Below are 24,309 nucleotides of genomic sequence, written 5' to 3' on the forward strand. Positions count from 1 at the left end.
CACCGACAAAACAAAAGAGCACACTTACACACAGCAAAACATTCTCAGGTCTCTCCTTTCCTCTCGGCTCTGAGGCTTCCCTCTGTTTTTGATTCCTCAGAAATAGAAGCAAAATTCATGGATCTTCGGAATGTCTGAGGTCAATCACGCCTTTCCCGTTTTACCCCCTTCTTATCTTCTTGTTTGTTTCCCTTCTTTGGCCCCTTCTCACCATACATAGCAAATATAAGGACCAGGGTTACTTCGTACTTCAAGTCCCCTGTTTTCATCCCATCTTAATTTCCATCCATTCTTGTCTTTCAAAATTTTTATAGATATATTATTAATGATTACTCCAACTTCTGTGAGGGACTCGGGTTATAAACTTGCTCTATGTTCAACAGACAAAATTTATGTTAACAATTAGTATTTTGCCGGTTTTTAAAGATTCCTTTTTTCCCCCCTGCATCATCGAAGTCATTATTCCTGGGTACGAGATTATAAAAAGACTTCGAGAACTTATTTAAAAAGACGTTAAAAGAATGACTTCATAAACAAACCATCTTGTTACATTGAAGATGAAAGTGACTGTGTTGTGTTTGATTTGCCACCCTACGTGCAGACGACCAAAGGGAAGGCATGAAGATAAGAAACAAATATCAAAGGAGGAGGTAAGAGAGATAGTTGTTGGTCATCTGAATTTTCATTCAACCGACTCGATAAAATAAGTGTTTGCGGGGTGGAAGCATATAGTAAAGTGTGGAATCGTCTTTTAGCTTTGATCAGTGAACAAAGTGTACGGACGAAGTAAAAGTCAGAGGCTTTCAGAAGGAATTTAAGCAGAGAAATGAGACCTCACGGCTGCAACAAAATAGTACTAGTGACAAGTGTAATGGCACTGCTTGTGGATCCGATGATGTTTTATATCCCAGAAATTGATGCCAAGAGGAAATGCCTTGTTTTGCACAGAGCCTCCAAGATTATAACTTGTGCACTTTGCACATTCCTTGATCTGTTCTACATCATTCTTCACCTACTGCTTCAGTTTCGAGCTGGCTTTATTGGCCCTTCTTCCCGACTGTTTCGTCGCGGTGTGCTCGTTGATGATCTTCACGCTGTCGCAAAAAATACTTATTGTCATCAAAATTCATTATTGACATGCTATCAATTATTCCACTTCCCCAGGTATCTCCCTCTCCACTCTCATTTACTCTCTTCCGCGCACATATTCTCTACCACTCTGATCATGTTATAAAGCACTCTGCTTAGTGGGTTCAATGCCCAGAGAAAACAAAAATGATGTCCATCCAATCCATAACAGCTCCCAGTTAAAATCCTTCTACTAAATGCAGTCTCTCAAATAGAATTATCCTTAAAAAGGCCTATGAAAAAAATCCTCCATTTTCAAATCCCTAAGAATTACTTTAGTTAGGAAAGAACCCACTATTTTTTTTCTGGAACTCTTGTAATTTTCGTAACAATATCAGTAGCCCTCCACCATTTAGGTGGACTGGTTTGCCTCATAATTTTCTAGAAGAAATTGCACTCATTTGCATGGTCATAAATTGCCTCAAATCCCATCCAACATCTGGCATGGTTTAAGTTCTGCCGCATCATTTACATGGTCATATTTCTTTTTAGTTATACTTTGTCCCTAAACTTCTCTATAATTGTAGTTTAGCCCTCAATTTTTCACAATTTCATTTCAACCCCTCAACGTTATGGAATTTCACTTTGTACCCTAAATTTTTCCCCTTTCAAGCCCTTCCAACGGTCAAGCCAAAACTCAAAACATTCTAGTTTACTTCCTTTAGCCCATATGTCGCTCTCCATAACGGAGACCCGTGCATGAAGTTGAGATTGACGAGTTGAGAGGCTGAGTTGAAATGCTGTAGATGTTAGATTTCCAATGAATTGAATTTGAAGCAAAAAAAGAGGCAAAAGAAGATGATGCAATACAAAATTTACTGGGGATTCAATAACAACTCTGACTTTTTGTTTTTTTAATCAGGTGTTTATTTTAGTTATCATTCCAAGAATGAATTCGTCATCGGTTCCACGGATAGAAAAGGAATTTTTAAAGTATATAGTATTAATCCAGTATGTGCCAAGAATTGTTCGGATGTGTCCATTCTTCAGAGAAGTATCTAGAACTGCTGGCATACTTACTGTGAAAGGACGGGCTGCTGCTGCTTACAATCTCCTTCTCTATAGCTTGCAAGCCATGTAAGCTGATTTTTATTCCTTATGAATAAATTATCCATATAATTAGATATTGATTTCTAAGTTATTTCAAATGTAAATTGGTCATATATATGTCAGGTGGCTGGCTCTGTCTGGTACTTGCTTTCAGTAGAGTCAGAGATTCGATGTTGGAGGCAAGAGTTGAACAATGCTAATCTGTCTGCAACTATATACATGAGAGGTGGACACCAGAACTCAACTGTCCTCTCACTTCTTGTTAGTTCTTGCCCCTTTAGAAATCCTGATGACATTGACGACCCAAGAGTCTTCAATTTTGGAATATTTATCGACGCCCTGAGATCTCGGGTGGTGGAATCACAACCAATTTTCCTCAAAAGATCTTCTACTGCTTTTGCTGGGGTTTGCGCAATTTGAGGTTGGTGTATATATAGACTTGTTTAATTTGTTCTTCCATCCCCAAATTCTCAAGGTTCACAGTTTATATTCCATGAAAATGTATAACTTCTTTAATAATGCTTGTTCTGGTTAAAAGAAAAAAATATTAATGCTTGTAATATCAGAGTGAAGGAAAACATACCAAAAGCCATAAACCCTTTTTCCATGCATATATATTCTGCAGTTCTCTCGGCCAAGACCTCAAGACCAGCACATTCATTGAGGAAATATTCTTCACTATCTTCATTGCCATCTTCGGGTTGATTTTATTCGCGCTACTCATTGGAAACATACAGGTGATAATAGATGTTATTTGCTAGTTTCTTCGATTGCATTACAGAAACTTATCCATATGGAAGCGATAAATATGGTAATTAGTAGTGTTTAAACTCTTACATTGAATAAATTCTTGAGCTGTATATATTACAGAAATATCTACAATCCATGCAATCTACAGCTGTTAGAGCTGAAGAAATGAGAGTGAACAGACAGAATATAGAGAAATGGATGTCCAAGCGCAAGCTACCAGAGAACTTGAAGTACAGAATTAGACGATATGAACATTGCAAATGGCAACACCATGAGGGTTTGGATGAGGAAATGTTAATGAGAAATTTTCCTAAACATCTCAGAAGGGACATAAAGCGTCACCTTTGCTGGCCTTTACTTACGAAAGTGGGTATCCTCTTTAAACATCTCTCCGTCGAGGAAGATGCATTATTTATATAAAATTTCATTCGTGGGCTTCATATAAGAGTGTTTAACATGCTTACGTGTGTCTTCATGGCTGACTTTCTCCAACATATGAACATGTCCTTCAGGTGCTAGTGTTTGACAAATTAATGGACGAGAAGCTGCTGGATGCACTTTGTGATAGGCTGAAGCTACTACTGTATGCAGCGAATAGCTGTATTGTTCACCAAGGAGATTCAATCGATGAAATGCTCTTCGTCACGCGAGGAAAACTTAATTCTGTGATACCAACAAATTATGGTGGAAGACCTGGTCTTATCAACGCCTCCTTTATCGGGGAAGGTGACTTCTGCGGAGAGGAGCTTTTAGCGTGGGCCTTGGACCCGGAGTCATCCTCAGATCTTCCTCTTTCAACCAGAAGAGTAGAATGTATATCAGAAGTTGAAGCCTACGCTCTGACGGCTAATGACTTGAAGCTCGTTGTTTCCCAGAGTCGACGCCTTGTCAAAGAAGATATCAAGCATATTTTCAGGTTTCTGCTCGTTTATATCCTTGATGATGTGTTTATCTCCTTCTCTGTGGAATATTAGTGCAGTGAAGAACACAATTTGCAGAGAAATCATATTGAATTTAACACAGTGGGCTCAAATGATAGGTTTAAATCCAAACTTATTTTACATTGAGCTAAGTACAGTCCATGGAAAACAGAGCCAGTTATGCATGGCAGAGATGTTAAATTGATAAGATATACGATTCACTGTTCTTTGTCTCTCCAGGTTCTATTCCTGGCAATGGAGGATATGGGCTGCCTGTTTCATACAAGCAGCTTGGCGTCGATATGTCGCGATGATTGAGAAATCAGAAGCTTTTGCAGATAATGAACATGGCTTAGCATCCAGGTTCCCCGCCACTGCACAGCGATTGAAGAAGCCCAAATGGTGAGCCATGCAGCCGATGTGACGGCGTACCTCGAAAATAATTTAGGAATGCAATACTGATAAACTAGCATCACACACACACACACACACACAATGCCTCCAATGGGTGCGCTTCGCTTCACTTGGACCTGGCAAGTGTATGTGCCTGTGTGCTTAGCTAGCTTGTTGCAGAATTCGGGTGACAATTACGTACAGATTTGTGCATGACCATTTAAAGCTTTCTGTTTCAGAAAATTCATTAGGGACGCTTTCCTATTCTTTGCTTGCATCCTACAAGTAATAGACGGTGCATTAATTTTGGCTTAGATTTGCTCCTTTCTTCATGAGAAGAGGGAGAAAGAGACAATGGACACCACCTGTAGCATGGGACCAATCATGGGTTATTCAACGTAAGACTTATCACTGCTCATTTTAATCTAAACCAATTCTGATTGATTTTGAATGGCTTAGATTTAATTTAAATAATTTATATATTTTAAATAAGTTTTTATTTTGATAGATATGTAATTTAAAATAAAGATAACTTTACAATTAATGCTTCTTTAAAAAATAAAATTATAAAAATTTATAAATTAAAACTTTTAAATATAAGTAATTCATATCAAATTTTAAATGGTCTAGATTGTATCGTAACGATAATACTCATGGTTGTTATGACTACCACATGAGGATCCAGAATGTACTTAAAGTGACATACTGCTATCCATAAATCTCGCGCGTGTTTTATTTCTGGAAAAATGACAATAAAATACCACTTGAATTCTAAAAAGACAAATAAGGGACCTGAATAAGCAAAATGACAAATAGGGCACTGGGTACTAATCTGGAATTTTGATTTTTGATGTCAAAACATGTTGCAAAACCCATTGACAAAGTAGTAACTCTCACTATGAAAGTTGTAAATCCCACTATGTGTTTTGTAAAATTTAGCGTGGAATTGTATTGTTTTTTACAGAAAAGTTGCCTAACCCCTCAAAACAGGTTGCAAAAGCTATTGACCAAGTAGTAATTCTCATTATGAAAGTTGTAAATCCCACTATGTGTTTGTAAAATTAGGCAAAACTTGCTCGGCCCTTCAAAACAGGTTGTAAAACCCATTGACGAAGTAGTAACTCTCACTATGAAAGTTGTAAATCCCACTATATGTTTTGTAAAATTCAAAATCAAAATCCCATATTGGTACCTGATACCTTCTTTGTCATTTTGCTTATTCAGGTCCCTTATTTATCTTTTTGGAATTCAAGTGGTATTTTATTATCATTTTCCCTTTATTTTTTACTTTCAGCAATATTTCATTTTTTTTCCTGATTTTTCTCTACATATTTTATGAAGTTATGCACGACTTTATTTTTATTTATTTATTATTTCTCCATATATTTCAATAAAATATTTGGGAAAATATTATTTAGTATTTGTTCTACAGATTGCAATGAATAAGCTAAGGGGGAAAGTGATCTAATTAATTAGCTAATAAAGCCTAGTAGGATGAGAAAGCTTTGTATATATTAAAGGAAACTTATATATAATTTCATAATGTGATGGTTGCTGGTGATTTTTACGTGATTGCGAATATGATTAAGGCCAATGGACAACTTGATTGGGATTGAAAAAAATATCATTATGGATAATACATATGGTAAAGTCAATGAAAAATAGAAAGATGTTGACCAAAACGCGTAGAAGAAAATTATGAGACATAAGATTAAATTAAAGATTTTTTTCATTTAAAAGGGACTAAATTAAATATTAAATTGTTTAATGAGGACTATAGATATTCAAATATAAGGCGTGTTTTGTAAAATCCTATGGGTCCGTTTACTTGTTATTTCTCCTATTTAATACCATCCCATTTTCACTCCTTTTTTTTGTGTGTGTTAAACTCCCTTGCGCCAACCAGATTCAACACCTTACCCTACCTTCTAATTAATTAATGGAGGCAGGCAAGAGAGAAAAGACTTGACAAACAAATTGCGCATGGCTTCTTTATACGAAAGATAAAGATTTTTTTGCCCTTCATTATGCCCCACCACCATCCATTTCTCCCTTTCTTTTCACTAAAAGAAGTTTACTTTAAATTACTTTTTTATTTGTTGGAAAGGATTTTATTTCTTCATTAAATGTTTTTTTATTTGCTTTACTGTTTTGCATCACATACTAAAGTAATCAAATAGGGATGTATGCTTTTATGATAGGTCTTCATGTATGCAGCTAATTTAATCAATAATTGAGATCAAAATAATCAAGCTAAGTAACAAAAGAAATGTGCGTTATTAGAAAAATTGGATGACACTTTTTGGAAAGCATCCAACATCAATCAATCAAGGCTCATTCATCAATCATCAATCATCAATAATTTAACAAACTGAGAGAGAGGGAGAGAGAGGGGTGGTAAGCCAGTGACCACATATTTAAGAGATTGCACAGCAAAAAGCAAGAAGAAGAAGAAAGGCAGAAAAAAGAAATTGAAATAATGCGTTCCAGTGTTGTAATTTACTTTGCTATATATAAGTGAACAAATGTTATATTTCACTGTTTTTTGAACTCTAATACTCGTATAAAAACGTGAAATATACGCTGTGTTTGGCTTGACGGAAGGAAGGAGAAGGGAGGGATTTTAATCGAGGGAAGGAGAAGGGAGGGATTTTAATCGAGGGAAGGAGAAGGAAGGGGATGACAGGGGAGGGTAGTTACAAAGGGGAGGGGAGGGAGGGATTTTAATAATCTCCTGTTTAAATAGATTAGAGGGGAGAGAAGGGAGCAATTTTAATAATACCTTATTTTGTTCTAATAAAAAATTGACTATTTTAACCTTATAAAATTTAAATGAATTTTCTCACTTTTTTATTTTGTTAAGATATAACTATATATATAATACAATTTACCAATTTTGATTTACAAGACACAGTCACACACTTATAGAATATCAAGATAAAAAATCATAAGTAATAGATTTCAATCAGAGAAAAGACCTTGAAGATGAAAGAAAATACCAGAGAAAAAAAAAAGGTTTACAAATGCTCACTAATTTTGGAGACAATTATTTTAATAACCTCTTGTTAGATGCTTAAAAGAACTCTTTTATATAGAAATGTTTACGACTGATTAGAGGTTAACAAATCAAAAGAGTACATAAGGAATTAAAATATTATCTCTCACCTCCCCTCCAAAAAACCCCACTTTTGGAGGGAAGGCTAGAAGGGAAGGAGAGAGGAGAAGAACCCCTCCCCTCTTTAAAAAACATCTTAACCAAACGAGGGGAGGGGAGGGGCTCTCCTCCCCTCCTAAAAAATTACACCAACCAAATAAGGGGAGGGGAGCAACTTCCCTTCCCTCCCTTCCGAAAACCCCGTACCAAACACAGCGATAAGAAATAATTTCCTTGTCCTAAAATCCCTCGGTTCCCCATGCGCCAAATAATTAGTTAGGATGACAAAATGCAAAAAGATGAGGCTATTTTTATCCAATGGGGAAAAATTTTCTTAATTTTTTAAATTTTACTAATATACTATCACCGATTTTAAATATAAAATCTAAACAGGATTTCATATTGCCTTTTGCCAAAAGTAAAAAGCTTTGTGTAAATGCTGTAGGAGGAGATAAATTTTGGTGGTCCCACATCCACATGGACAGCGGCACTGATTTTAATATATGGGAGCTACCTATTTTCTATTTTTGGGACTCGTAAAGGCTAACTTGGGGGGTGTTTGGCTTTTTCTGAAACATAATCATATATTTACTTAAAATCATTTTTAAAAGCATGCTTAAATAAATGAATCTTCCTTACCAGACTCTTGCGTGGACTCTGCTTCTTAGTCTTTCTTGCAACCGCAAAACGGCTATCACATTCACATACTCTCTCTGCTCTGCAAAGCTCAGCCTCAGACATCTCTGAACGCTTCTCCTCCGATTTTCTCTCGAGTTCAACAAACTATTCTGAAGCTTGTGATGTAACATTTCTAAGTCTTTCTGGCTTCTCTGCTCCGTGCTTTCCCTCTGGTTTGATTCCCAAGAAAGGGAAGGAAAAATGACAAGGGCCTTGGGAAAGAAAGCCTTTTACGCGGTTTGAAACCATCAACACATGTTCGTGGTTGGTGTTTCTTTTTCCTTCAACTTTTTGCAAGTTTTTTCCTTTTATTGTAATCTTGTTTTACCCAAGAAAAAGCTGAAAATACATTCAACAAAGTTTTTACCTTTCTGTACTTCCTTAGAAGCCAGACACAAATCCATGTGTAGCCTTGCGGTTATCTTCTATCTTATCTTCTGTAGTGATCATGCACGCATGTTTGGTACGAGAAACTTCCATGAAGTTCTACTTGATGTGAAAATGCCCCGGTTAAATCTTTTAGGTTGGAAGTTTCTTGCTTGTTCATATTCAATTGTATTTTACTGAGTGATGCAACGTGATTCATGTTTTCTTTATCTTGGTTTCTTCTGCATCAGTGAATAGTCCTAGTTAGTTTTCAATCTTTCTCCGTCCTTTTTCTCTCCATAAATTGGCGTGTCTCATGTGATTAGTACTTGACTTAGTAGATTGACTTCATTGACTCAGTAGTTAAGTTTTGCCAACTGTGCAAGTGTACTGTGACTCTTAACTTAAAATATATATATATTTTTAACATTCCAGCTTTTTTTGGGTCAATTTCGTGTGCAATACCCTGAATTTTTTTGATGATGTGATTCGTAATTAAAGTTGGATTTTGCAGGCCCGACCTGAATCTTGTTCTGTACTCAATAAATTGCTTCTCTTTCTATAGCTTAGATTTTCTCTCTGGCTGAATAAGAGGGCTAATGATGGATGCCAAGGGACAAAAAATTGTGAGGTTAGTTTGTTAGTCATGGTTTTAACCATTTTTATCCCACACATTTCTACATATTTCTGTTACTTCCTCTTTTTGGGTATTTTTTGACATGAATATTTCAGTTTCTTTCTGCTGCCTTTCTCTGTATCAGTTGCACTTCCTCTGTCATCTATTTCTGGATGAAACGTTCATTTTTCAGGAAAATTCCAACTATGGATCGAAGCTTCGTAAAAATAAAATTAACCGCCTTAAAAATCAGATGTTCATTTGCACTTCTGCTGCAAATTCTGGATCGAAGCTTCTGCTGCCTTTCTCTGTATCAGTTGCACTTCCTCTGTCATCTATTTCTGGATGAAACGTTCATTTTTCAGGAAAATTCCAACTATGGATCGAAGCTTCGTAAAAATAAAATTAACCGCCTTAAAAATCAGATGTTCCCACCAAAGCGGTCACTTGAGTTTCTCAGAGATATCATGGATGGTCCTCAAAGCAGGCTCAGATGCTTGTTAGAATTACTAATTCAGAACATCTTTTTAACATTGAGAAGACTGAATTGTAACTTGAGCACGAGTAGTACCTTAGAAAGGAACTTCTCGTAACTTTGATTCTAGTTTCTCTTCATGTAGAGGAGCTTGACAGCAAATAGAGCAATTTGGTCCCTCATTCAGTACAAAATATGGTGTTCTGAGTAGGGTAATTATTAACGTTTGATTATGTTACGAGGCAACAGGTCTAAATAGAAGATAAGTGGACTTAAAATCATGAAAGAGATATGAAAGACTTGTCTACTTACCTTCATGAGTTGGGTCTCCCGACAGTATTCTTTCCTAGGACTAAAATTTTTCTTTTTTGGGGGGCTTGCCTAGTGCATTTCTTTTTATTTTCTTCCATATGATTAGGTAACATAACAATGTAGTCTTTATCTTGGTGATAACCTTGCCCTACCCTAATTGCATTTGAACAAGTCTGCTTTGGATTTGAAGCATGCATTACTCAACAGTTCGGTTTAATCTCCCAGACTAGATCTGATGTTTTTTTGTCAGAGCTTAAAACTTGATCGCAGATTGCTGTGAAGAAGATGATGCTCACATATTGTTGGTACTTGCTGTTTAAGCTACTTACTATGTTTACATCTCATTCTAGGTTTAAGGACTGGAGTTCAGAATCATCTTCCAGTGCGGAGATAACAAATTCTGCTGATGCTGGATATCGTCAGAGAAAAGCTGGACCAAGAGTAAGAGCTGTGTTTAAGAATATTCGAAGAAGAATCCAGAGAAGGCTTGAGAAGATTAGAACCCTGAGAAAACCTATAAATTTGCATCCAATAAGTGATGCAGCGACCAAGAAATCAGTTTCGAAGAGGAAGATTCTTGATCCACAGGGGTCTTTCCTTCAGAAATGGAACAAAATATTTGTGATCACATGTGTACTGGCAGTATCAGTGGATCCTCTGTTCTTCTACAGCCCAGTTGTTGATAACGAAAGAAAATGCCTTGATATGAATAGACCATTGCAGATCACTGCCAGTGCCCTTCGTACATTCTTTGACCTTTTCTACATTCTCCACATAACATTTCAGTTTCAAACGGGCTTTATCGCCCCTTCTTCTCGAGTATTTGGTAGGGGTGAGCTCGTTGATGATCCTCAGGCTATTGCAAAAAGATACCTATCTTCATTCTTCATCATTGACATCCTGTCAATTATTCCAGTTCCACAGGTATCTCCCTCTTCTGCTCGTTCTGAACTGCTTCCTTGTATATCATTAGAAGTCACTTGACCCTTGAGCGTTTTTGACTTGTAAACATGTGATAAAATTCATAGAACGAGTTTAGTGGATTCAAAGCTGTGAAAATAATAAGCAAAAAAATATTCCTTTATCTTTGTCAAGTATCACTCTAAGTCCAAAGTTATTAAGCGAAGACATGTGATTGTCTCTTAGGATAACTCTTGACACTTTACATTAAGTTTATTGGACTGTAGACAAAACACAGGCCCACTGACTTTGCGATGAAATTACATTTAAATATGAAGAATGAGAGTGATAATGACCAAACCCCTAATTATCTGGTCACAGAAATTTTGATATCATCTCAAAAGATGGCTTCAGAATTATTGCCCTACTCGGTATTTTCCTATTCTGGGTACCATGGAAGCAAAATAAAAGCATTTTGTTGTCACGTTTTTCCATTCATTTGATGCGCTAGACATAACTTGCTGTTGTTTTATCACTTTTGATGTTTTCTTATTCAGGCGGTTGTTTTAGCCATGAGACGTTCAGCTCCATCTCTAGAAAAGGACTGGTTAGAATATGCAATATTAATCCAATATGTCCCCAGATTTCTTCGGATCTATCCATTATTCACAGAAGTTACTAGAACTTCTGGCATACTGACTGAGACAGCATGGGCCGGCGCTGCTTATAATCTCTTTCTCTATATGCTAGCAAGTCATGTAAGCTAATTTTACTGCTTATGAAAAAAAGCTTTTCTATAATACTCGATATTATGCTAGATTCCTTGATCACCATGTAAATGTGGCGTGCCAGGTGGTTGGAGCTTTCTGGTACCTGTTTTCAGTAGAATCAGAGCTTCGGTGCTGGCACAGAGAATTGAAGATTGCTAATTTGTCTACACACATGCGCTGTCGATACCGGAATCCAGATGTCATAGCACGTCTCAATAATTCTTGTCCCTTCAAGGATCCTGACAAAATTTACAACCCCAGAGTCTTCAATTTCGGAATATTTACCGACGCTTTACAATCTCGTGTGGTGGAGTCGACAACGGATTTTCCTCAAAAGATCTTCTTCTGCTTTTGGTGGGGTTTGCGCAATGTAAGGTTGTTCAGTAATCTATGTCCTTGACATCGCATGCAAGGCCCACATTTATAAACTCCAGATCTGTATACTTATCTTAGTTTTTGGCCTCTTTAAGTTTTTATGGATTCATGTATGTGTGTGACGTTTATATGAAGGAAAGAACATACTAAAAGTCCATCATTTTTGTCCTATGCTCTGCAGTTCTCTGGGACAAAATCTCAAGACAAGTACATATGTCGGGGAGATCATCTTTGCTTGCTTCATCGCAATCTTTGGGTTGGTTTTGTTCTCATTGCTCATTGGAAACATGCAGGTGATTATTTATTAGAATTATAAGACTGGCCTGAACCATTTAGTAAATGCAGAGTTCACAGCTGTCTTCCCAGAGACGCAATACAGCAAACATTTGTAATTTGAAGCAGGTCCATGTTGCTCATCTGATGCATAAGAAATTTTATTTTCTTCACTAAAATTTTATCACATTATGTCCCTATTAGCAATTGAAGTTTATCTCACATTTCTTTTTGTTATGCAAATTGAAAGGAGTTTAAAATCGGGTGAATTTCATGTAGACAAAACACACACTCTGTATCCGAAAGAGGCAGGTGTAGGTAGAGTAATTTACTAACAAAATTGAATGTTTCAAGCGGCGAGGTCTATTGACACCCCCATTTCATTAAGCTTCTATTGGCTCATGCACCTATATTGAATGCAAGGAATGAATATAAGAATCTAATGATTCCATATAATCCATTGGGAACCGGGTTTCCACCATTTTGAAAGTTACAAAATTGGCAACGTTGAAATTCCTGTTTTTGACTTATTGGCTTGTGTTGAATATGATTGCAGAAATATCTACAATCTGTGACTGTTAGAGTTGAAGAAATGAGAATCAAGAGGCGGGACGCAGAGCGGTGGATGTCCCACCGTATGCTACCTGAGCACTTGAGGGAAAGAATCAGGCGGTATGAGCATTACAAATGGCAAGAAAACAGGGGAGTGGATGAGGAAACATTAATCCAAAATCTTCCTAAAGATCTCAGAAGAGACATAAAGCGTCATCTTTGCTTGGATTTACTTAAGAAAGTGAGTATCATCTTTAGCCATCTCTCCATCAAGGAAGATACATATATTTCATTTATGGGCTCCATAAGTGTGTTAAACATGCTTACATGTCTCTTCTCCTGACGTATGAACATATGTTTATGATTGTTTCAGGTGCCAATGTTTGAGAAAATGGATGAGCAATTGTTGGATGCACTTTGTGACAGGCTGAAGCCAGTACTGTATACAGAAAAGAGCGCCATTATTCGCGAAGGAGATCCAGTGGATCAAATGCTATTCATTATGCGAGGAAACCTTGCAACTATGACGACAAACGGTGGAAGAACTGGTTTTTTCAATTCCTTCGTTATTAAGGCAGGTGACTTCTGTGGGGAGGAGCTTTTAACATGGGCCTTGGACCCCAACTCATCCTCAAATCTTCCCATTTCAACCAGAACAGTAGAATCTTTATCAGAAGTTGAAGCCTTCGCTCTCATGGCTGATGACTTGAAGCTCGTTGCTTCCCAATTTCGACGCCTTCACAACAAACACATCCAGCACACTTTCAGGTAAGGCCTATGTCATGACGTTTCTATACTAGTCCACATCCTCGATCAGTTATCTACTTTTCTGAGTTGATAAGATATATAGCTCAGTTGACTGGTTTTTGTCTGTGCAGGTACTATTCCCTGCAATGGAGGACATGGGCGGCCTGTTTCATACAAGTAGCTTGGCGTCGCCACTGTAAAAGGAAGATTGAGAAATCTTTACGTGAAGCAGAAAACAGGCTACAAGATGCTTTGGCGAAAGAGGAAGGTTCTTCTGTAAGTTTCGGTGCCACCATATATGCATCAAGGTTTGCTGCCAATGCCTTACGCAGGCTGCGAAAGAAGGGGGAACGAAACAACAGAATGCCTCAGAGATTGCTTCCTCTGCTGCCTCAGAAGCCAACTGAGCCTGATTTCACCGCGCAATCTTTAGGATAATCTTAGTTTAGGGTGATTACAATGTGAAAATGTACATGTCAAACAGAAAAGTTGTGTGAAAACGTATTGATGGTTTGCTTAGAGGCTAAATTTTTATCAAGACTTGCGATGGCTTGGACTGCAAGAAAATATCTTAGGAGAAGAGGCTATTAAAAGTGGTGGCAGTAGTGGGTATTATGTATGAAAAATAAAGTGTGTATGAGATTTTTCTTTCTTAGTTTCGCTCTTCTGATCTCTTACTCCTTTCCTTGAAATTGCCTTGAAAAGTGTTTGCATTGAGGCCGGGTGCTTCAAATATTGCCCACAAGATTGGAATCAAGGAAAACCAGAGAAAGAAGAGACCTGAGAGATGCAGTGCTGTGTTTTCTAGCAGACTAATAATTTGATATCAATGCCAATTAAATAGTAAATTTTACACAGAACCAGGTCATAAACAAAATTTTATGAATTAGATGATATGGTATTTGATTATTTGTACGTAAATTTATGGTTCTTAAGGATATGTCACTGATTAAATTAAATTATTTAAGTTATAAATTAGTAGTTGATACCAGATGATAGTAATCTCAAAACAAAAACACTGATACTGATACGTATAGAAAATTTCATAATAATAAGTCTTTCAGGGGATAGTTAAGCACCTGGCAACACAGGTTCCGTTGACCAGGCAAGTTACATGGAGCATTTATTTTATTTAGAGTAATTATTTATACAATTTTTTTTTAAAATCCACCCTCCACAGCCCTGCATAAGCAAAAGAAAAGTTATTATCTTCCAAGTTGCTACGTAAAGTAAACATGATGAAATCCAAGAAATATAGTGAGAGAAAGCTAAGAGAGAGAGGCATACCTGGAGCAATCAGTGTTCTTACGAATGGCAGGAAGGGCGAAAGAGTAGCCACAGTGTTTAGGAATCATAGGAATGCGATTAGGATCATATGTGCCCACTAGGGACAGTGCTTGTTTCATGCATTTGCATGCATCGATCCGGTCTTCTTTGCTCTGTAATTCCTCGTTAATGTTCTTCACGCCGTGGCAGCAAAGTCTTGAAGGCTTTGCTTCCGATCCCATTAAGTATCGACGGCAAGGAGTAATCGCCAGAGTAAGCCGCTTGCATGGAACTGCCGCCTTCGGCGACACATGATCCTGAGCTTCGGAGCTTGAAATCACCACGACAATGGCCACCATAATGGCTGCCATCACTTGGAACGTGGAAGAAGCTCCGGCCATTTTCGTTCAAAGTTGAAGAAACCACTACGTCTGTTTGAGTGAATTAGTTCGCCGCTTGATGATTTTATGCATTGTGGAAACAACATATATATATATATATATAGAGAGAGAGAGAGAGAGAGGGAGGGAGGGAGAGGGAGAGGGAATTGGTGAGCCTGGGAACTCAAATTGAGGAATTGCATCGGCCTCATTTCGGAGTGACGGTGTATTTGTTTTGGTGTTTTGTGTGAAAAGTTCAGTGACTTGCTTCCGCGGAACTCAGTTTTCTGATGATGTTCCTGCAATATAATTGCTGGAGGGAGCTGATTAAAAATGACGTAAAGCTAGAGAGATATGACGTGCGGATTAATTTTTTTTTCCTCACAGCATTATTATTATTATCATTATTATCATTATTATTATTATTATTATTATTAAGCTCCCTTCGTAAACAAAAATATTTTCTTGCCAAAGAGGATGTGCCCTCGCACCTCAAGGTTGCCTCATGTTACCATCTTTTTATCTTCTTATACAAGGCCTTGTTTGGATAGTGTTCGTTAAGTTTATCATCGATTTTTTGTTTTTCCTTTTTATTTTTTAACTTCCAGTGACTGTAATACTTCTTTTATATTACTAAAATTGACTTGTTTAGTTAAAATAAAAACAGATTTTTTACTCATCTTTATCTTCATTTTATCTTTTAAAATAATAATTCCGAATTGTCCGCTATATATAACTTCTATGGTGAAAAGAACACAACATCTAAAATTCAGATAACTGTTTTCGGAAGAAAATGATACTCATCCAAAATTGTATGCTTTGGTAAGTGTAATTCAGAAAGCAAGATTGACCGGTAGCCAGAGTTGATCAAATGCGACAGGGTTATGACTCATAAGGGAGAAAGAAAACATGAATTGTTAGGCCATGGAAAAATGAGCAAAAAGATTTTTTTTTTTTTTGGGAAAAAATTACGAACACGAGGAATTACTTATTGGAGCACACTACGATCAACGTTAGACTTAGATTGTGGCAGGATGCGAAACCCACCATCAACCTACACAAAACCATATAACGATAAGGATATTCCGTTTTTTCTCAACACCTCATACAGAAATAAAAGAGCGAATTGAGAGGTGCCATATTAAAGTGAATCCCATTTTTTTTTTCCGGGAAAAGATTACGTATAGATTATGCTAAGGGACCAAAAAAAGGACCAAATTCAAGAACGCATGCACTCACATTGGACATGTATATCTGATGAAATTCACCTTCCACATGCCCATGTCATGATTTACTTGCAAATCTTTTGTATTTGGGTCGTATGGTGCCATTCCTAGGTTCCTTATAGGTTCTACAAAATCACCACATGATGATGAGGTTCTCTGACGAGTTAGTGTGGTAAAGCGGTGGCAGAAATTATTCATGCATAATTTAATTCTATTAAACAACTACAGACAGAGTAAACATCTAAACATTCAGCAACCCTCGCTCCTGCCATACGGCCAGCTAGGCAGAAGCACTGAGAAAATAGAAGCATATGACTAGAGCTGACAAGGTGGGGAAGCTAGAGAAGATTTACCTATAGAACCCCAAAAAAAACAAAAGAAAAAGTAAAGAAAAGAAAAGAAAAATCTGCTTTCCGTTTGGAAACTGAAACGGTATATGTTCAAAGACATGGCAAATACTACGTATTGATCTGTACAGATTTATGTTTTGCCAAAATCCTACCATGTATTTACTTCCGAGATTCGGACCTCGGTTCATTACCTCGCTTCATGTACAAAGACCCTACGGCCGGAACTTCAGCACGGGAAGGCACTGTGGCAGAAAGAGGCTGGAAATTCGTATTTCCAACGAACCAATAGAGTGCCCATTTCAAATTGCAGAGAGTGTACTTGAGAGCTTTAGTCCAACTTTCTTGTTTATTGAAGCTCTGAGTGATGGAGTAGTTTTCCACCTTGTCATTTTCAATCCTACAAATCACAAGCCCAGGGCATTTGTCATTCTAACCCAAAATAACTAATGATGGTTCTCGGTTGTGTATAAGCTACAACACATGCAGCAACCACTTTTGATTAATTACGTTTCAATGCAATCCATAAAAAGTTGAAAAAGGTAAAAGAAAATAAGGGGGGGAAAAAAGGAGGGAAGGGAGAGAGAGTTTGAGACTCCTGCCAATTGAAGCTGTTTTTGGTAAAATGGTAGTTACCGAATTTGTCAATATCAATCCCACAAAATCAACAGCCCATGGTATTTGTCATTCTAAAAACCAAAACAAATGAGAAGGAAAAAAGGGGAAAGTGGTTACAGATTGTACACAAGTTCTGTGGGGGGAAAAAAAAAAGGTATACAAATAAACCACATTTATACACACCCCTTCATGTTCTGATTTGGTTTACAAATCACATACCAGTTATATCCATGAAAAGTAAACGGATTTTAAAACTATAAAGCATGTTTTGCAAGAGGGGCAGGCACTCCAGTACCGATCAATTGATTTCTTGCAGGCTCAAATATAAACCACAAGAACTTTTGATGCACTTTAGTGCATCAAAATATGACTATTTAGATATTTTCTCAAGCTCCTCAGCCATTCTTGGACTTTGAGCACTTCCTCTAAGATAAGCACAAAGTAAAACTAAAACAGTCTATTATTTCATCGACTTCATCAACACACACAGCAGAAGGGACCAAAATGTATTTAAACCGTCAGGCTCAGAGTTGCCAATTAGCAATTCGCCATTATATGTGACAGAAGTACATATACAAAGTATGCCAGGTGACACCCATGTCTTTTCTTTTTTTTTTAAGTTGGGCCCCCCCGGGGGTTTCACTGTGTGTAATGGGAAGGAAAAAAAGAGTTTGTTGTTTCGTGAGGAAGTAAGGTTTCTTGTTTGTTCCATCAATTGCCAATGTATATGTTATAATCAAAGCAAAGTATTTTAAGGTTGTACACATTAAAAAATGCATAATTATCATAACAGATCCCCACTCCCCATCTTTCCTTCATTCTCTTCCACTAAAATTAGAAAGTAAGCACCCATTCTTTGATCAAAATCCCACAGTATGATAACCATATTATACATTTATCCAATAAATATAATTAAATATATGAACAAATAATAGGGGAAAGAACTCTATTTTAAGAAAGACCAAAAACTAAGGAAAGCAACACAAAAACAACCTATGAATCTGTCATCCCGTAGTCTAAATCTTCTCATTATCTCCTATTTTGAAATCCGTTCTAACTTCCTCCAAGATTGCCTACTTTATTCATCGAGCCTGCTTTTCTGCAGTATTGTTTCACTGATTTTGGCACTCCACGAAAAAGTATTGAACTTAAGAACAGTGGATGTGGAAAGGATTTATTTATTTTGGGGGTGGGGACTAAATTGTGTTAACACAGGTTTGGCTGTTAAAATCAAGATGCATGATATCTTTCTATTTATTTGTAACTTTAATATCCCAAGACACATTATAAAATCCATTGCCACATATGTAGAACTTACTTATAAGGCAATTTGAAACACTTCTCAGGTGGAATGTTATTCTCCTGATCCTTAGAATTGGCAAATTCTGCAAATTCCTTGAGGCATACCAAAAACAAAGTCATTGCTTTGTCATAGCGGGTGCTCCAAAACAAGTTGACCGGACCAAACCTGAAAAATCCCGACATCCATTAATAATGATCCCGTGGACAAGTGTGGGAACAAACCGAAGGCAGAAGTTTCATCAAATTACACCGCTGATAGGCTTTTGTCTGTAAATTTTGTTCATAGCCTTTCACATTGATGTAACAGATACCAACAGAGGTCTTAACAATGTATCAATAAAAAACAAACAATAATAGAAGTATAAAGCATACTCACAACTCAAAAGTGCTATTGTTGCTGTCCATGATGCGAGGGTAGCTACCCATAGGAATTATTTTTACTTTAGATCTGAGGATTGAATAATTAAGGATACGTCACAAGTCATTTGCAATAAATCAGATGAAGAATGCAGAGCGACAATAATATGAAAATAGAAGCTAATTGCACAATAGCAAGTAGGAGCTCGAATGATCCAGTTTGCTATGCGACTTCAATTCAACAACAGTACCTGTACTACTGTTTACAGAATAAGACAACAATTCTAAGAAGACCAAGAAGTATGACACAGTTCCTCCTTGTAAAGTAAATAGGTTCGGCAATCAGATTCTCTTTCACCAACGAAAAATATCTCAGTGGATTCTAGAAGACACGGATGTTGAACTAGACACATACAAAAGCAAAATAGGATGACGTACTAGTACGTCTAAATGAGAGTGCATAGCAATAGCAAACTTTGGCTTGATCGACAAGAATGAAGTATGGGAACTGTATTCTGGAGTTATGAATGGCTCTCATATGAAGACGTGGAAAAAGTTTAACCAAAATAAAATAGCAGTAAGCAAAATGATCCTATTGTCTTAATCAAAAAAGATACTGAAACTTTGGCCGGAAATACTGGCACATTGTATGAAGGAGAAGGCAAGCTTGGCCCCAAGCAGCATTTATCTCATCCCATTCAACCTGTACGTTATGGAAAACAGAGAATATCATAACGAAAGGAAAAAAAAAAAAAAAAGGGGGACTTTATATAAGTGAAGAACAGAAACAAGCCAAGAAAATGCCCAAGAAGAAAAGTGCATTGTTACGCCCTATTCCGATAATCATATGAGCAAATGCCACATGCAACTACAACGTTTCATAATTTTATGTATATGTACAGCAAGACTCAACCTTACACACCATAGAATCTAAATAATCATATTGTCATACCTTACATTAGTCATCCGTGCTATGTCATAGAGGTCTTAGACAAAAATCACTTTCTAAACTATTGAGTCATAGAAGCTCAATTTTTCCCTGAAGAACGTTTTCTTTGCTAAATAAAGAATTTGCTTGATATCAGATGCAATAATAAGCTTCAATTTCCAGTATACACAAACAATTAAATCATCTTAAATTATTATTCAAGTTTGACATCTTTGGCAGCAAATTATCCATAGATTGCCTTCCAGAAGTATACTAAGAAATGGCTTGTGTGTCATCTTAGTTAGAATGCATACAGATTTAAGAAGACACCAAAACTATGCTTCCTAGTAACTCTAACATAAGAAATTATCAGTAAGGCTTAATCTGTTAGTAAACAAAACAACCAGATACAACACGCTCATCACACTAAAATTCTCAGTCTCAGCTGTATGTTCTGGGTATTTGGACTAGAAAATTGACGCAGATCAAAGAACAAAACATTGATGAACTCATCATACCAATAACATTATAAACAAATTTGTCTATACCCCATGTTAATTCACCAATTATTCAAAATGCTCCAAGTTGCCTTGCACGAAACCCAGTGATAAGTATTAAGTCCAAGATAATGTGGAAGAAAAGAACATGCTAAACATCTTACAGGAACTTTAGGGAGTCTTCCAAGTCGGAAATTGTTGATTGTTCCGAACTCTCCATCATGTGAAATTGGGAAGGCATCATTTAGCACATTAGTTCGTTTCAACAATTCTAAATGTGCTTGTGAAACTTCAATCCTGGCCAAAATTGCATCTCTCTCCTCCTGTTAAATCAAAGTATTTTAATTGGAGTTGGAGGGGGGGATTTCTCACAACTTTCTCAAAATTAGTTTAAAAAAAAATGTTCCATTCACATAATATCAAGCATAATTCTTGAATGACAGTAATATAATATCAGTTTTATTTCCTTCACTCCATCAATAACAGCATATTTTACTGTCAAAAATGGCAGTGGCAGTATAATCACTGGTTGACAACGCCAAAACAATGAAATTGCCTATGCAGTGTCAATCGAACCAACGATCCTTCAGAAACCACCTAGACCAATTTAAGAGTATCATAGCTAGCACAAACCAAGAAAACTCTTGAGAATAAATTTTCCCAAGAAGAGTATGCTGATAGAGATACCAATCCAAAAGAAAACAATAAACAGCCACAAACCTGATGAGAAATTAATTGAAATTGAAAATTATTGAATTCATGCCAATACCTGTTACAGATTAAAAGACATGAAATAAGTAATGACATTAAGGGTCCACAAACACTAGGAAGAAACAAATTATACAAACATCTATATCCATAGAACAATAATGATAAAGAAAATCTGAACACTTTCGGACATGACAAAGTTGGTTGATAAAAGTCATATACAAAAGGTGAAGACAGTAAATATACCGCTCCTCCAATTCTTTGAAGCGGCTTGATTTTAACTCTAGCTCCTTGAGTTCAGCATTTACTTCAGCGTTTTGTCTTTCTGTTTCTTCATTTGCTGCTTCAAGCCTTTTCTCTTCTTCCTCAATCTTTAATAGAACTCATGAATCAAATCAATCATTAGGCTTTATTAGAAATTTTAATGACAATCTCAATAACATCATATTAATCAAAAATGTAAAATCTAAGATAATGACACTTCAGATAAAATCCCACATCCACTACCAATTTAGTGACAGATTAACTTGCAGGACAAAACACATTATAACAACAAAAAAGCCATATATACATTGCAAATAATAAAAAACAACGTCACCACTCTTTTAGTTTCTGGTAAGCATGTATTACCCCAATGGAAGATAGAGAAAAAAGAAATGAGAGAAGTTATACACGTTGCACCATATTGGACAGGATTGATCTTGGAAATGACCCCAAAGTGAATGGATATGGTGCATTCATATAGAGACAGACATAAAAGAGATTAAGAAAGTATAGATGACATTAGGGCCCAAAAATCAGTCACATTTTCCAGTGTTACTCTCTTTTTGAATATATGAATGCATGAATATAGTGGATCCAATTTCAATCATGGCTAATGAAACGCTCAGGTCCATCGAGATAGAATGTGTTGTTAAACATCTTAAGGTTCATATTCGTAAAAGATTAACGCAAATCATTTGCTTCATACTTGAAGGCCCAATACGACTATTTCTCCTAATGTTTGTGATCTGTGTTTTTGTGGTTCTGAAACAATCATCTGTTTTGCATTATGACATGGCATGGTAGATTTGAAGTAGGTTGTCCAATATCTTTGAGAAGCAATAGGTGTCCAGCTAATCTGGAAGCTTTCTTAGCCACTCAGTTCGCTGGCACTGGCTAGAAAAAGGAGTATAAAGTTCTTTGGCAGTGTGCAATCTTGGTGGCTGTGATGTCTTTGGTTAGAAAGCAATGCATTAGTATTTAACTGGCAGGTTTCTTCCATCACATCTAATTCAAGACAGAATCACTCTCTTGGCCTCTCTAAATTTCAGCAGTTAAATTTTCTAGGAGGTATCCCTACGGATGTCTCGTTGTTATCTGTGATTTTTATTTTATTTGTTTTGAGAGGACTGCTTGTCCTCAATTTTCTTTTATTTTCTTCTATTCATTAAATTATCTTTTCTAGGAAAAAAAATAGATTCCCATATCAAACCTATGCCAAGCAACCATTCACGTCATAAATTTCACAGTAAATCAATATGGCATGCAACTCCATATGCTATTCCATCCCGCCTTTGATACTGGCTATAGATCTAAACAATAGCCATGAAAAGTTGTGGTTTGAGGATTCTCAATATAATGGATATAGTAAACAAGTATGCACCTTTAATTTCTCCTTCAGAAAATCAGCTTCACTAAGCACATCTCCATCCTCCCCTTCCAAGCGTTTAAGACAGGCTTCATATGCTTCAATATCCCTGTTTACATCTTCAACATCCTTATTCAGCTTATCTAATAATACCCACATGCACTCAAGGCATAAAGGTTGTTCAACCTGAAAGCATAGAGATTCACATGAATAATGAGCCAGCTGCGAGCAAGTCATCTGGGTATAGAAACAAATTAGAGATTCCATTTATGTAAACCTGTGTCTGTGTTGTGGCGATCTCAAAAGCACGTTTCATCACAGTAATAGTGGAACTAAAACCAGAGCTGTGAGGTGGCAATGGACCATTTGGATCAGCCCCAGGAGATGCATGGGTTCCACTCACATCAGAAGCGGATTCGGACTTGTGCACAACCACAAATGACTCTTCCATTGCCTTTCCATGTTGGCCTGTATCTGGCTTAACAGTTGCACTGCAAGATGGAGAATTTCCTTGAGCCTGAGGTCGTTGCTTTGGCAAGACAACATAAGAATTGTCCATTCTAGTAGTACTTAGCACACTGTTAGCTCCATCAATGGAAGATCCTTGCATTCCTGCATGCGCATCATCTCTTCATTATAATAAATCACAACAAATTACCAAACACCCCCCAAATCTCTTTAAATTAATCGACACACATTATAACAGAGCAGAAAAGCGAACCACACGTACTGCCCTCTCCGGGAACAATTTTCAAGATAAGTAAAACAGTGCAACAAATTCACTAAACTGACTCAATTCTGGCAAGCATTGCAAATTTTGGACAGAAATTCTCCCTTGTCATAAACCAGTACTCCGCAAAGGCATAACTCAAACCTGGTCACGAGATATATCCTTAAGCAAAAATCATATCCTGAATACAGTCTGGTCCCATCAAAGGGCATAAATAAGAAAATTCAGAGATCCACTCGAATGTAACAGCAACGTCCCCAGTGAAATGAAAACATAATAAGAAGTATGGAAACACAAAACAAGCGATTCAAATTAAACCATATCAAATACGATTGCAAAAAAAGAAAACCCTAGCTGACCAGAGCGAGAGGGGTCGTTGAAGAACTTCTCAGCATAAGAATCGACGCCGACGATGCAGAGGGAGTTGCGGCAGTTCTGACAAAGCCACCGCGGGAGGTTCGGATCCGCCGGAAAGGTCCGACTTTTATCGGCCATTACCTCCTTCGCCTTGACTATGATCTCTACGCAGAGAGATGAGCCTATGGCCTTTGCTTCATGGAGTTAACCAACTAACGCAGTTCACCAAAGTGTTGTCCCAGCCTCCCAGCTGACAGAAAAACGGAATCTCACGAGATTTTCGGCGGAAAAAATAACGAAACCAGAGCCTAACTAATGTTTTGGTGAAAATAAGACCCTAGTGCCAATGCAATGGTTTAAGTTTAATTTAATACCCAAAAAAAAATCAAAATTTCAATAGAATACCAAAGTCCTTAACAATCAATGTAAATTACTTAATTACCTTTTTCCTAAAATATACTCCTCCGATTTTAAATATAAGCCTTATACTAATGTATATAAAAT

General features: G+C 36.9%; 3 protein-coding genes and 1 pseudogene across 3 annotated transcripts; 2 read left to right on the forward strand and 2 right to left on the reverse strand.

Moving 5' to 3' along the window:
* The first annotated feature begins 616 nt into the window (after positions 1–616).
* LOC114746970 (cyclic nucleotide-gated ion channel 1-like) lies at positions 617–4,499 on the forward strand (annotated as a pseudogene).
* A 3,537-nt stretch (positions 4,500–8,036) lies between these two features.
* On the forward strand, positions 8,037–14,119 carry LOC114746969 (cyclic nucleotide-gated ion channel 1-like). The gene is made up of 9 exons (XM_028935247.1): positions 8,037–8,337; positions 8,954–9,070; positions 10,193–10,766; positions 11,300–11,500; positions 11,595–11,887; positions 12,069–12,180; positions 12,717–12,953; positions 13,086–13,480; positions 13,591–14,119. Exons 2-9 carry the CDS (start codon positions 9,039–9,041, stop codon positions 13,895–13,897), a joined length of 2,151 nt encoding a protein of 716 aa, XP_028791080.1. The 5' UTR covers positions 8,037–8,337; positions 8,954–9,038; the 3' UTR covers positions 13,898–14,119.
* Positions 14,120–14,619: 500 nt separating this feature from the next.
* On the reverse strand, positions 14,620–15,126 carry LOC114746960 (non-specific lipid-transfer protein 3-like). Its single transcript, XM_028935238.1, has 2 exons — positions 14,747–15,126; positions 14,620–14,641 (listed from the first exon to the last, which is right to left on the reverse strand). Exons 1-2 carry the CDS (start codon positions 15,124–15,126, stop codon positions 14,620–14,622), a joined length of 402 nt encoding a protein of 133 aa, XP_028791071.1.
* A 1,386-nt stretch (positions 15,127–16,512) lies between these two features.
* LOC114746971 (beclin-1-like protein) lies at positions 16,513–24,084 on the reverse strand. The gene is made up of 10 exons (XM_028935248.1): positions 23,808–24,084; positions 22,996–23,330; positions 22,734–22,904; positions 21,335–21,459; positions 21,101–21,149; positions 20,545–20,703; positions 19,573–19,658; positions 18,975–19,046; positions 18,615–18,764; positions 16,513–17,078 (listed from the first exon to the last, which is right to left on the reverse strand). Exons 1-10 carry the CDS (start codon positions 23,941–23,943, stop codon positions 16,841–16,843), a joined length of 1,521 nt encoding a protein of 506 aa, XP_028791081.1. The 5' UTR covers positions 23,944–24,084; the 3' UTR covers positions 16,513–16,840.
* Between the last annotated feature and the right edge of the window lie 225 nt (positions 24,085–24,309).

The sequence above is a fragment of the Neltuma alba genome, unplaced genomic scaffold (assembly GCF_004799145.2).
Source record: "Neltuma alba isolate B1F8T4 unplaced genomic scaffold, ASM479914v2 tig00005159_pilon, whole genome shotgun sequence".
In the NCBI taxonomy this organism is placed as follows: Eukaryota; Viridiplantae; Streptophyta; class Magnoliopsida; order Fabales; family Fabaceae; genus Neltuma; species Neltuma alba.